We start from the raw sequence: 14,575 nt of genomic DNA on the forward strand, positions 1-14,575 counted from the left end.
AGCTCCTGACTACTGTCCAGGCTGCCTGTGTACGGCTTCATGAGCCATGGCATTAAGGGGTAGGCTGGGTCCCCAAGGATACATATAGGCATTTCAACATCCCCAACAGTTATTTTCTGGTCTGGGAATAAAGTCCCTTCCTGCAGCTTTTGAAACAGACCAGAGTTCCTGAAGATGCGAGCATCATGCACCTTTCCCGGCCATCCCACGTTGATGTTGGTGAAACGTCCCTTGTGATCCACCAGAGCTTGCAGCACTATCGAAAAGTACCCCTTGCGGTTTATGTACTCGGCGGCTTGGTGCTCCGGTGCCAAGATAGGGATATGGGTTCCGTCTATAGCCCCACCACAGTTAGGGAATCCCATTGCAGCAAAGCCATCCACTATGACCTGCACATTTCCCAGGGTCACTACCCTTGATATCAGCAGATCTTTGATTGCGTGAGCTACTTGCATCACAGCAGCCCCCACAGTAGATTTGCCCACTCCAAATTGATTCCCAACTGACCGGTAGCTGTCTAGCGTTGCAAGCTTCCACAGGGCTATCGCCACTCGCTTCTCAACTGTGAGGGCTGCTCTCATCTTGGTATTCGTGTGCTTCGGGGCAGGGGAAAGCAAGTCACCAAGTGCCCCTACGCATGCGAAAGTTTCGCAGCCACTGGGAATCGTCCCAGACCTGCAACACTATGCGGTCCCACCAGTCTGTGCTTGTTTCCCGAGCCCAGAATCGGCGTTCCACAGCATGAACCTGCCCCATTAGCACCATGATGCATGCATTGGCAGGGCCCATGCTTTCAGAGAAATCTGTGTCCATGTCCTGATCACTCACGGGACCGCGCTGACGTCGCCTCCTCGCCCGGTATTGCGTTGCCATGTTCTGGTGCTGCATATACTGCTGGATAATGCGTGTGGTGGTTAATGTGCTCCTAATTGCCAAAGTGAGCTGAGCAGCCTCCATGCTTGCCTTGGTATGGCGTCCGCACAGAAAAAAGGCGCGGAACGATTGTCTGCCGTTGCTCTGACGGAGGGAGGGGCGACTGACGACACGGCTTACAGGGTTGGCTTCAGGGAGCTAAAATCAACAAAGGGTGTGCCTGTACATCAAGGAGCATTTCAGGCAGGACTGCACGGAGGGTTCCAATAAGAAATGGTGCACCTAAGTTATCGTTGTTATTGGAACAAGGAGGTTAGCCTGGCCTCTGATTGATACATGGCTAGATTTACCTCGCTGCACCTTCTCTGTGAGTGACTGCAGTGTGATCTAGACAGGGGAGGAGGCAAATGAGTACAAAACAAATCTCGTCTATTTCTTGTTCTGACCCACTCCATCTATCTTTTACATCTTTGGGTGGCAGCAGACGGTGCAGAAGGACTGCATGCCATCCACATCTGATGGCTGCTCGGCAGAAGATGGTACAGTACGACTGCTAGCCATCTTCATCTCTTGCCTGCCTGGCATAAGATGGTACAATACGACTGCTAGCAATCCTCATCTCTTGCCTGCCTGGCAGAAGATGGTACAGTACGACTGCTAGCAGTCCGTATTGCCTGCCCGCTCACCATAAGACGGTTCAATAGGACTGCAGGACTAAAGAGAATGACCTGGTCAAGTCACTCCAAATTTAGTCCCTGCGCCCATGTCTGCCCAGGCGCTCCCAGCCGACGTGGCCAGGAGCACCTCGGACACGACGAGGACGACTACCAATCGTATTGCACCGTCTGCTGCCAGAAGGCAATGGGTTGCTGCTACTGTGCAGCAAAGCCGTACCGCGTCTGCCAGCACCCAGGAGACATAGGGTGACGGTTACCTGAGCGGGCTCCATGCTTGCCGTGGTATGGCATCTGCACAGGTAACTCAGGAAAAAAGGCGCGAAATGATTGTCTGCCCTTGCTTTCACGGAGGGAGGGAACGGGGGCCTGACGACACGTACCCAGAACCACCCGCGACAATGTTTTAGCCCCATCAGAGTGCTCCATTGTGACTGCTCTGGACAGCACTCTCAGATGCCCGATTGTTTGCCATTGCTCTGATGCTGGGAGGGGCGCTTACAGGGTTGGTTCAGGGAGCTAAAATCAACAAAGGGGGTGGCTTTACATCAAGGAGTATTTCAGGCAGGACTTCACGGAGGGTTCCAATAAGAAATGGTGCACCTAAGTTATTGTCCTTATTGGAACAAGAAGGTTAGCCTGGCCTCTGATTGATACATGGCTAGATTTACCTCGCTGCACCTTCTCTGTAAGTGACTGCAGTGTGATCTAGAAGAATGAGTCCCCTAGACAGGGGAGGGGGGGGAAGCAAATGAGTACAAAACAAATCTGGTCTATTTCTTGTTTTGATCCACTCCATCTATCTTTTACATCTTTGGCTGGCAGCAGACGGTGCAGAAGGACTGCATGCCATCCACATCTCATGGCTGCTCGGCAGAAGATGGTACAATACGACTGCTAGCAGTCCGTATCGCCTGCCCGCTCACCATAAGACGGTTCAATAGGACTGACTGCAGGACTAAAGAGAATGACCTGCTCAAGTCACTCCAAATTTAGTCCCTGCGCCCATGTCTGCCCAGGCGCTCCTGATCGACCTCACAGAGGCGACCAGGAGCACCTCAGACATGACGATGACGGCTACCAGTCGTACTGTACCGTCTGCTGCCACAAGGCAAGGGGTTGCTGCTACTGTGTAGCAATGCCGTACCGCGTCTGCCAGCACCCAGGAGACATATGGAGCCCGCTCAGGTAACCGTCACCCTGCTTGTCGTGGTATGGCGTCTGCACAGGTAACTCAGGAACAAAAGCGCGAAATGATTGTCTACTCTTGCTTTCACGGGGGGAGGGAGGGAACGGGGGCCTGACGATATGTACCCAGAACCACCCACGACAATGTTTTAGCCCCATCAGGCATTGGGATCTCAACCCAGAATTCCAATGGGCAGCGGAGACTGCGGGAACTGTGGGATAGCTACCCACAGTGCAACGCTCCGGAAGTCAACGCTTGCCTCGGTACTGTGGAAGCGCTCCGCCGAGTTAATGCACTTAATGCACTTAGAGCATTTTCTGTGGGGACACACACACTCGAATATATAAAACCGATTTCTAAAAAACCGACTTCTATAAATTCGACCTAATTTCGTAGTGTAGACATACCCTGTGTCACAATCCTCCTTAGTTTTCACTGATGGAAATGGCATGTATCAGCAGCAAATATTAACGCTGTTGGCTACTTTCTCTGCTACTAATTGGTATATTTACTGAACACAAAAGGCCCTATAACTAATCCCTATAAAACCCCACAAATAACTCATCAGTCTTATGAATCCACATTTCCTATCACTTTACCAGTTAATTCCTTATCTGAATTTGCCCCAAATCTAGTTATTTTCATATGACATATTAAAAAATAAATCTATAAACTACTTGTAGTTTGTTACTGCAAACATGCATAATCACAGGCTTCCACATTCTCAGTTGCTGAAGATCCAGTTTTCTGCTTTTTAGTCAGCATTTTCTGAGCTGCTACATTGAAAGTAGCAGAAGTCAGCAGCCTGTCTTTTGTCATCACCAAACAAAAGGGCAGTATACACGGTTCCTTCACAGTTTCCAAATAAGTGTTGTTTGCCTGGCTGGAAGCCACATAAAAAAAGGAAATGTGCCAAGGGATGAGTTTATTGGGCTGCCTGGAAATTTTTGAAGGGTAGGGTGGGACTATAAATAGAGGTTGCTTTACTTAGTGCAGCTTTCAAAAACAGCCATTAAAATTTACCAGTCCATACAAATGAACTTTCAGACTTTCTATCTTAGTGATGGTTGATGAAGATTACAAAAAATAAATCTAATGATACTTTTATTAGCCCATCCAAAAAAAAAAAACAAAAACCAACCAACCAACCACCCTTGAGAAAGCAGACACTAGAATTTTGAAAGGCTGCTCTAGAGGAAGGATGCAAGCTGGATGACTTGACAGTTACAGAAGGAATTTAGTACAAAGACTACTGCACTTCAGTGATTAGCTTTTTAAAGAAGGATAACATGCTCAAGCATGTCTTTTTAGAGCAGTTTTTCGGATATAAAGTCCTCAACCACCTTAAATTTGACAGTGTAATATTCGAGGCGTCAGCACTACTGGGGAATATTCAATCTACATACCTTATGTTAGTCGTTTCCCCTCTTTTCTGTGCATCAGTGGCTTCTTCATGCTTTCTTAGCTGTGCAAGTAAATCTGATACTGTCCGTTTCCTGTCAAAAGGTAAGGAAGATGCAACAGCAGAGGCAGCTTCCACCAATTCTGGATTGAGAGGCTTGCTCCTGTAAGAGACAAGAGGTGAAAAACATAAAAATCAAGATCTATGCGTCATTTTTTCCACAAGCCATTTTTTATTGTAACTGGTTATTTTACGTCTTAATGACTTACAGGTAATAGTTATATGCTATCAAAGAAGAGGCCCAAGTTTGTCTCTTACTGCACAAAACTGCCAGAGGTTGGGTGGCACTGCAGAGTTGGTGTTCTTAAATCAAGGTAGGGATAGCCTAATGTCACTGAACAACCATCAGAAAAGCTTTTTTAAAAAAAAAAAAAAAAGCTTTGCTCAACCCTTCCTAAACAGAGTACAGTTATAATGCCAAGACCTATACACAGTGTCAGCTATAAATGGAAAAAAATAAAGCAGTCATTAAGGCACAGCTACCAATCAACTCCTGAAGAGAAGAGTATAAAAGATTGCTACTGAGATAGGATTTTTAGTCACAGACAAAAAACCCTTTTTTTCATATATCTCATAGGTATGATTTAACTATGACTACTGTTCCTTTACCAATTTGGCATGATTTTAACCACTATGTTTAGGTGTAAAGATTTCCCTTTGTTAAGCATTATCCCAATAGATCGTGACAATATATTTACTCCTGGGGGAATTCTGCACCAAAAAATCCAAAATTCTGCATATTTTATTTGTCAAAATAATGCAATATAATCACACCAGGTTCACTTACTTTGGTAATATATTTAAACTACCATACACTCCCCCTCCCTCCCCCCCCCCCCCCCCAAAAAAAAAACCACCACCACAGTAACTGTTCAGCATTTTCTAAACACATGAAAGTTAAGTTACAAATACCTGGTAACCAAGACCCTGCATTGCAGTTATAATCCTGGATTTTCATTTCAAAGATATTACTTTTATTTTGGTGGTCTGTAAAGTAGACTGTCTCTTTAAATTGCTCAGACTTTCACACATGAAAGTCATACAGTTTTGCTAATCACTGTCCTGCATTTTTTTTAAATGGGTAAGTAAAATAGATCCTGAGCAGTAATCCAACCCCATTGTGCCTCTCTGGCACAGGAAAAAGAGTTAGAAAGCACACAGACCTTTCTAGCTGAGAATTCCATTACTGTCATTTGCAATAAGGTTCCTTTACATCACTCTGGCAAGGTAAAGGAGTCTTAACTGAATAACAGGAGCAATTAATTAACAATGGGAACATTAGCAGCCTGCCCCTTTAGTTGTTACATCTCTGCTCTGCCTCAGAGACAGACCCTGCTTCACACAGCCCTGTGCCTCCCTCCAAGCCCAGGACGCAGCAACAGCAACCAGAGGGACAGAGTGAGGCCTTGTCTCCACTGGCACTTTACAGCGCTGCAACTTTCTCACTCAGGGGTGTGAAAAACACACCCCTGAGCACTGCAAAGTGCCAGTGCAGACAGTGCACCAGCGCTGGGAGCCATGCTCTTGGGGGTGGTTTTTTTTAGAACGCCGGGAGAGCTCTCTCCCAGCGCTATGCCATGACTACACAAGCCACAGGCGAGTGAAGACATGCCCTGAGTCTCTCTCACTCATTCACGTTAAGGCAGGATCCCATCCCCACACCTTTAATGTCTCTCCTCCTCCCCTCCCATGGTGATCTGCTGCCAGCTGCTCCCAGCAGAGGCAGCCAGGTTGCCACGGAAGGGGCATGTGTTTCTCACAGATTTCTTGGTTCCTCCATTTTTCTGCAGGGGAGCCAAGAAATCTGCAGAAGGTATGAATTCTGTGCCCGCTGCAGGGTGCAGAATTCCCCCAGGAGTATACATTTCTGTAAGTATGCAGTTATTCAGAGGAAAGATTTTCTTGGACTGTAACTGAACAACTGAGTTTAGCTGCATGTTTACATTTTTAATAAGTAAGTTGTATATGATCAATTGTGTGCAAAGAGAGGCAATTAAAAGGAGATAACACTTCTTTCTTTTCCCAGATTTTATTTTCTCATAACTGAGTAATGGCATTTCAAAAGGGAAAATTCCCGCACTCCCCTTAAATTGATTTTCTCTGGACAGCTAGTAACATTTCATTCTGAGGCTTCAATTCCAGGAATACAAGTATGGAGTAAATATACATGCTTAGTGCAACCATTCCATTTGTTATTGCTTTTTGCAGGGTACAGCTGTACCATTAGCAAAAGGACTGTTCCCATAGAGGATTCTTTTCTATACAAAGAAAAAGACATTTTATGCTACTATTTTGTCCTAGAGATTAATAGAGTCCACTTCAAAGAAGAAACACTTGAACTGTGCATATTGCATTTTACCTCTTAGCTTTACTGTCTGCTGTAGCTTTCTGAAACATGCTACTTGCACTCTCCATACTTTCTGGCTGGTCATTGGTCTGCTCCTTGGTCTTCCGTGTTTTTAGTATCTGGAACTTCTTCTTTGAACTTAATTCTACTTTCATTTCACTAATAATGTTCAACAAATTCTTCTTTGCATTTCCTGGTGTTGTCTTCTCCTGATTCTCTGAAGCCTTCTCAGCACTACTATCTGTAGAAGTGGCAGATTCATCTTCCTTGTTGTAGAACCCAGTGCTGGTGCTAAAGCACTTTTGTGTTTTACTAGACAAGATAGGAAGGGAAAAGGTATAATTTACACAGAACCGCTTTGTTAGTCATAACTGACTGGGCCTAATTTTGCACAAACTGAACTGGGTAACTTAAATGTACAATTTTACTCTGAAGGCAGGTCTTTATGGTTTCTGCGATATAATGTAAACAGCTTTCTTTTCTCCATGAATGAACTGAATCGAAAGGCAACAAGTAACTCTGCACTAAACAGTATGCTGAGATGTTAGACAACCACAACAGGTTGATAACTATGACAAATTGTGGGCTTCATTTTGTGCTGAGGTATACACCAGGACCTTGTAACAGTCTTGTGACCTTGTGCCTTTGTTTAGGCTACTGGAAAACCAGATAACTTCAGAACCTTACCAGAAAATCAGCCACTAAGGTCTGCTAGGTAAACACATTAAAACTCTAGGAAAACAAAAGTACCACAATTGCCACACATATCCATCAGAATATTTTGCACACTCACTCAACATTTTCAGTCTCAGCATTTTGACATATTAAGCAAAGTAAGTCTTCTTGTCAGCAAGTTAAGGAAGTATGGGCTGGATGAATGCACTATAAGGTGGGTAGAAAGCTGGCTAGATTGTCGGGCTCAACGGGTAGTGATCAATGGCTCCATGTCTAGTTGGCAGCCGGTATCAAGTGGAGTGCCCCAAGGGTCGGTCCTGGGGCCGGTTTTGTTCAATATCTTCATAAATGATCTGGAGGATGGTGTGGATTGCACTCTCAGCAAATTTGCGGATGATACTAAACTGGGAGGAGTGGTAGATACGCTGGAGGGGAGGGATAGGATACAGAAGGACCTGGACAAATTGGAGGATTGGGCCAAAAGAAATCTGATGAGGTTCAATAAGGATAAGTGCAGGGTCCTGCACTTAGGACGGAAGAACCCAATGCACAGCTACAGACTAGGGACCGAATGGCTAGGCAGCAGTTCTGCGGAAAAGGACCTAGGGGTGACAGTGGACGAGAAGCTGGATATGAGTCAGCAGTGTGCCCTTGTTGCCAAGAAGGCCAATGGCATTTTGGGATGTACAAGTAGGGGCATAGCGAGCAGATCGAGGTACGTGATCGTTCCCCTCTATTCGACATTGGTGAGGCCTCATCTGGAGTACTGTGTCCAGTTTTGGGCCCCACACTACAAGAAGGATGTGGGTAAATTGGAGAGAGTCCAGCGAAGGGCAACAAAAATGATTAGGGGTCTGGAACACATGACTTATGAGGAGAGGCTGAGGGAGCTGGGATTGTTTAGCCTGCAGAAGAGAAGAATGAGGGGGGATTTGATAGCTGCTTTCAACTACCTGAAAGGGGGTTCCAAAGAGGATGGCTCTAGACTGTTCTCAATGGTAGCAGATGACAGAACGAGGAGTAATGGTCTCAAGTTGCAGTGGGGGAGGTTTAGATTGGATATTAGGAAAAACTTTTTCACTAAGAGGGTGGTGAAACACTGGAATGCGTTACCTAGGGAGGTGGTAGAATCTCCTTCCTTAGAGGTTTTTAAGGTCAGGCTTGACAAAGCCCTGGCTGGGATGATTTAACTGGGAATTGGTCCTGCTTTGAGCAGGGGGTTGGACTAGATGACCTTCTGGGGTCCCTTCCAACCCTGATATTCTATGATTCATGGACTGCTTAAAAGCACCTATATATGTTCCAAACATTAGTATACTATAGAGAAAATTAAACAGGCATAAACCAACACCTTCAGTGAAAAAAGCATGTTGTGAACAAAAAAAACTAAGTAACACTTCACAACCCTGTTAATTAGGCTGTGGAAAGCCTTCTGACTTACACCAAGCAGACTTTGCTATTATCCACTACAATTCAGTGTCTCCATAATTTTTCCCCAAAAAAGCATCTTTTCCTATCAGCTCATTTTGCATTACTTATTGGAAGTAATTATTTTCTCCCTGCATGAAGCATTAGGAGCAATTTAGAAATCAACATGGGAAAGCTGTAGTCACTTACAATAACTACTATGTTATATACTTTGCATTATCAGTTCTTCAAAATACCCTCCAAATGTTCAAAAACTGTTCAAAAAGAGGATATCCTTGTATTATTAGGCTACCTTGCTTACGTATTTCATTCAAGACAGAAAACAGGTAGTTCTGAAGTAAAAAAAACAATACAATACAATTCTTATTGGAAGTGGTTAAATGTCTCCAGTGCCCTGTAAAATATACTAGTTTCCAAACCATGCTAATTTTTATCCAACGCTTTGAGCATACATCTGTACCAACAGACAGCATTGCTTTACTGCTCACACACACATATTTTAAGTGCTGGTGAGACCACAAATATATATAGCAGTTTGGCATCACAAGATAGAAGGAGAGACATGATAGTTTTTTACTTTTGTATACGATAACCTACATAACAACTGACACCAACAGTGGACGGATGCTAAAAATGTGCAGCCCCATTCTCTAGCAGCACTACCAGCTCATTGAGAAGTCTACTGCCTTGGATGAGAAGACCTGTCACAAATGACTCTGAGGGGTGGGAAAGAAAATGACATGAAGTAAGCCAGCTGCCCTTGAAAACACTTCATGACATCTCTAGTATCATAAGCCCAGTAGAGCTGGTACTTAAGCAGCATTTTAAACCCTAAACTGCTTTCAAAGCAATAGGGGCTAAATCAGAGAGAACATAAGGAGTGTCCACTCCGGGACTGATATGGGTATAAATATTGGGGTATAAATTCACAGCATACCAATTACCTGTATAACTTCTGGTTTAGAATAAGCCTTTAGTCTCTCTGTATCTCAGTTCCACATCTGTAAAAATGGGGATACTAGTACTTTCCCCATCGTTGTGAGGACAAACACCTTAAAGATTTTGGTGTTATAGTTAAGAAGCAACACTCCACATGAGTTCCCATTGTGATGCTGCGGCAAAAAGAGCCAATGGTGTTCCTCAGATGTAGAAATAGGGAAGTAGTGAGTAGAAGAAGGGAGATGATTTTACCTCTGTATATGGTGCACTGTTGCTTGGAATTCTGTGGACAGTTCTGGTGTCCACAGTTTAAAAACAATGTGAAAAAAGAGAGGGTGAAGAAAAGAGCCACAAAAGTGATTCATGGGACTTCCAGTGACATACAGAGAGCTCAGTCTGTTCAGCTTATAAAAAAGAAGATTGTGAAGTGACTTGATTACAGTGGATAATTCAGAGGGAGAAAATGGTGGGTTCAAAAGAGCTCTTTAATCTAGTGAAGAAAAGCATTAAAAAAAAACAAATGGCAGGAAACTGAAGTCAGACAAACTCAAAATAGAAATAAAACAAATTTTTTTGAAAGTGGGTGATGAGCAACCACTGGAATAAACTAACAAGGGAAGAGTCTCTTTGTGTCTCCAAACTAAGACTGGATGCCTTTCTGGGAGAGATCCTTTAGCCACACACAATTATGCTTCAGCCACACACAAGCTATTGAGCTCAATACCGAGGTAACAATGACATTTAAGTGCTTATGGTATATAGGCAAACAGGCTAGATGATCTAATGGTCCCTTCTGGACTTAAACTACGTTCACTTGAAATCCAGGTCAGAAAACGAGTTGAAAGTAGTCTCAGAAAATACACCTGCCCGGTTAAAACACACACACACACACACACAGGAGTACTTGTGGCACCTTAGAGACCAACCTGCCCGGTTCTTGCTTTATAAAAAAGCCACACAAAGACCCGCCAACTCTCACAATCCGGCTCTGCCCACTGAGTCCCACTGAAGTCAGTGGAGTGGGCCTGGGCTGTCAGCCAGCGGCGGATGGGACCGCACCGAGAAAACTGCAAACGGCTCCCCGGAGCGCTGGGAGGCAGAACACCACAATTCTCCGGCGGCCGCTTGTTAAAAGCCGCGGGCGCCCAGGCGGGGCGTGACCCTGCACCAATGCCCGCCGGCAGAGGCGAGTCCCCGCCAATTCAGTCACACACCCCCCGAAAGCCGCAGCTCGGGCCCTCGGGGTTCGGGCGCGGCCGGCCCGGCCCGCGTTTCAGGCGGGTCCGTCTCACTGCGAGAGCGGCCTTGGGGCCGCTGCTGACAAACCTCGGCACCCGGAGCGGCCTCGCCGACCCGCGCTCAGGGACCCGCCCCACGCAGGGAGCTCACCTGCCCGGCCCCTGCTCCTGCTCCTGGGCGCCCCGGGGGAGGGCGAGGAGGAGGCGGCAGCGACAGAGGCCGCGCGTGCGGCTCCCGACGGCAGAGACGCGGCTCCACATCTCGGCGGCCCAGAGAGCGGCGTGCCCTCGCCCCTAAGCGCTCCCCCTCCGGGCGTGGGTCCGTCTCCTCAACTTTCCGCCTGGAAACAGCAGCCAAGGAAACTGGTTCCGGGATCGATTCCCCTAGGGGAGGCCTGGCCTCATGCTGTGCAAGCGGGAGCTAGCTGGTGCCTTCATGCCTAGCGCGGGAAGAGTGAGAGGGACACGTCTACAGGGGTGTGTTTTCAAATAACAAGAGTTTTGTGTTGTTGGCCAGAAGCTTCCCCAGTGTGGGGAGAGGGTGGATGGTCCAGTGGCCAGAGGATTGGGCGTGAGGAGAACTGGATTCAATTCCTGGCGCTACCACGGGTTTCCTGAGTGACCTTGGGCAAGTCACTTTGTTCATAGACAGTTGGCAAACTGACAACAAGGACACAAGTGCCAGCAACGCGCAGATGACACACGGTTCTACCCGGCAGTGCCAACCTCAAGAGAGAAAAAATCATGTGGGGTTTTTTTTGGGGGGGTGGGGTGGGGGCGTGTGTTAAAGATTAACATTTGTCTGGGGTTTGTCTTTTGATTTTTGAACTCTTCCTGCCTACAGCCCACCCCCACTGTGTGTGTGAGAGAGAGAATGAAGTAGGGTGACCAGACAGCAATTGTGAAAAATCAGGACAGGGAGTGGAGGACAATAGGAGTCTATATAAGAAAAAGATATTTTCTCTTTAATATACCACTACTCCTAATTACAGCTCCTTTTAGTACTCTGAATGCCTTTGTTCCCTTCATTGTGTTTACATTTTTAAATGGCTGTTGATAATTATTATGCCCTCCATTTTAGGCTTCATTTCAAATTATCTACATTGGGTTCTTTTAATCTTTATTCTTAATTTAGTCCTCCAGCCCTGTAATCAATATTGGTATTCGAGACAACAGACCAAGAAAAGTATTTCTCTTGAGCCCTACACTGTCAATTTTTATCAAAACCAGCTGAATATTATGGTTGCTTGTTCTCCAGGATTCTTCAAAATCAGGATCCTCTCTAAATAGGGCATTTGCATGGCTGCCTGCACCCTGCTGGGATGCAGCAAATACAGACAGGTGCCTGCTGCTCAGATATAAGCATTTTATTAAGATGATGTTTTTTAAAAAAAAAGGGAACGGTACAGAATTTAAGTGTAGATGTTTCTGGGTATCAGAGAATAACGTACAGATTATCAAGGGGTGCGAAGTTCGGTTTAAGATCAGATGGCGTAAGGAATACATAAACTGCAATATCCCAGATTGGGGGTAAAAGATTAACAGGTTAAAGTACAGACATTGAGATATGAGGGTATGTTGTTCATATAATGGCTATGTTCAGGTGTGGAGTATAATGAGTGGATACGATGATGATGACGGATTGACCCTCATTTGGTGAGATTTAATGTTCAGTGAGTTTATGGTTCCAGTTTATATGGTCCAACGGACAGTCGGTCCCTTTCTTGTAGTTGATGCACGATGTCGCTCCGGCTCACGCCTCCAGGTACTGTCGGTGGCCGGTGTACTACCTTATATAGCACCACTTTTGGTGCCACTAGCTGTGGGAAGTAGGAACAGGCTCCAGGGCTTCCACTTCACCATGTCCTTCTCTCTCTCTCTTCCCTTTTCTCTTCTCTCTTTCTTTCCCTGTCTTTCACACACAGGCATATACCATGAAATCAGGGCCATCCCTAGCCATTTTGGTGCCTTACGCAGCCCCCACACACCCTGCAAGGGGGGGCCCAGGCCTCCGTGGGGGGGCAGGAACAGGCTTGGGGGGCAGGGGGGAATCAACCCCCAGCACGAGCCGGTGGAGCGGAGCAGGTTGGAGCTGAGTCGCTCCACTTCCTGTCGCCCAGTGAGTGCAGGGCAGGCCTGACCCCGCACTCATGGGGCAGCGGGAAGTGGAGCAACCCGGCCCCAGCCCACTCTGCTCTGCTCCCTGGGCTCCCTGCCTTGCTCCCTGGGCTGCCCCGCTGCCGGAGCCTCAGGGTAGCAGTGGCAGGGCTCCGGCGGTGATTTAAAGGACCTGGAGCTCCGCTGTGGTAGTGGCGGACGGAACCTGGGGCCCTTTAAATCACCCCTGAGCCCTGGGGCTCCCAGTTGCCTCTGCAGCTGGTAGCTCTGGGGGTGATTTAAAGGCCCCGGCCATGCATCTTCCGGTCAAGGCCATGCCTCTTCCAGTCGAGGCCATGCCCCCTGCTCAGGACTCTGGAGTACCAATAAGTCTTTTAAGTTACTTTTCATCCCTGCACGTAGGTGGGGAAGCGTCAACATAGAAAAAAGAAAAATCATGCCTTACCAATCTATTAGAATTCTTCAAGGGGGACAAAAAGCATGTGGACAAGGGTGATCCAGTTTATAAAGTGAATTTGGATTTTCAGAAAGACTAGGACTGTAAGGGGGAGATACGATAGAAATCTATAAAATCATGAATGGCGTGGAAAAAGTCAATAGGGAAGTGTTATTTACTCCTTTACATAACAATAGAACCTCGGGTTACCTGATGAAATTAATAGGCAGCAGGTTTAAAACAAATATAAAGAAGTACTTCTTCAGCCAATGCATAGTCAACCTCTGGAACTCATTGCCAAGGAATGTTTTGAAGGCCATAACTGGGTTAAAAAAAAATTAAGTAAGTTCATGGAGGATAGGTCCATCAATGGCTATTAGCCAAGCTGGTCAGGGATGCAACCCCATGCCCTGGGCTGCCCCATGTCCCTAAACCTGTATCTGTCAGAAGCTGAGCCTGGACGAAAGGGAATGGATCATTCAGTAATTGCCTTGTTCTGTTCGTTCCCTCTGAAGTATCTGGCACTGGCCACTGTCAGAAGACAGGATATGGGGCTAGGTAGACTATTGGTCTGACCCGGTCTGGCCATTCTTATGTTTGTATACAAGTGTATGGACTGAGCAAAGCATTATGCACAATAGTGCAGCTGTTTCTCAAACTTCTCTGCATTGCATATTTTTCTGATCTTTGGTCTAAATCAAGTCTTAATCAAAAACTGTAAAAAAGTTATATTACATGTAAAGAAGCCTTTACTTTCTGAATTTTCATGTGGTTTCATCATGCCTGCTGGAATTATAGACATATGGATCCAATCCCATGATGTGCCAATTGGCTCCTGTAAGGTGTTTAAGGGCTCTCAATTTCCAAAGCTTTTAATGGAAGTTGAGGGTACTCAACACTCTGAAGGGTAAACTCCTTTTCTGGTTTGGCCATATGGCACATACCCCTGAAGAATGTTATTTTAAATATGTATTAATTAAACTAATGTGTCCAGTCAGATGTTTCTCATTATTTCTGTCATCCAATGGCGCCATTAAAATGAGTCAGTTTTAGAGATATTTCCTGTCACAAGGAGAGGAGGACACACCAGGGCTGATTTGGTAATAGTTAAATGGACATTAGTAGCCAACAGTGCCAACTGACGTCTTTGTCAATTTGAATTTCCAAAACATCGTTTCTGTAGACATTCGTAAATA

At 45.9% G+C, this 14,575-nt stretch overlaps 1 protein-coding gene across 1 annotated transcript in view; it reads right to left on the minus strand.

Moving 5' to 3' along the window:
• Window positions 1-11,170, minus strand: part of MRPS31 (mitochondrial ribosomal protein S31) — a 37,417-nt gene extending 26,247 nt beyond the window's left edge. Inside the window, exons 1-3 of the mRNA XM_073342659.1 lie at window positions 10,977-11,170; window positions 6,558-6,857; window positions 4,143-4,301 (exon numbers count right to left, since the gene is read on the minus strand). Of these exons, the coding sequence (XP_073198760.1) occupies window positions 4,143-4,301; window positions 6,558-6,857; window positions 10,977-11,086 (569 nt within the window). The 5' untranslated portion in view covers window positions 11,087-11,170. The remainder of the gene's footprint in view (window positions 1-4,142; window positions 4,302-6,557; window positions 6,858-10,976) is intronic.
• Between the last annotated feature and the right edge of the window lie 3,405 nt (window positions 11,171-14,575).

Source organism: Lepidochelys kempii, chromosome 1, assembly GCF_965140265.1.
Source record: "Lepidochelys kempii isolate rLepKem1 chromosome 1, rLepKem1.hap2, whole genome shotgun sequence".
Lineage (NCBI taxonomy): Eukaryota > Metazoa > Chordata > Testudines > Cheloniidae > Lepidochelys > Lepidochelys kempii.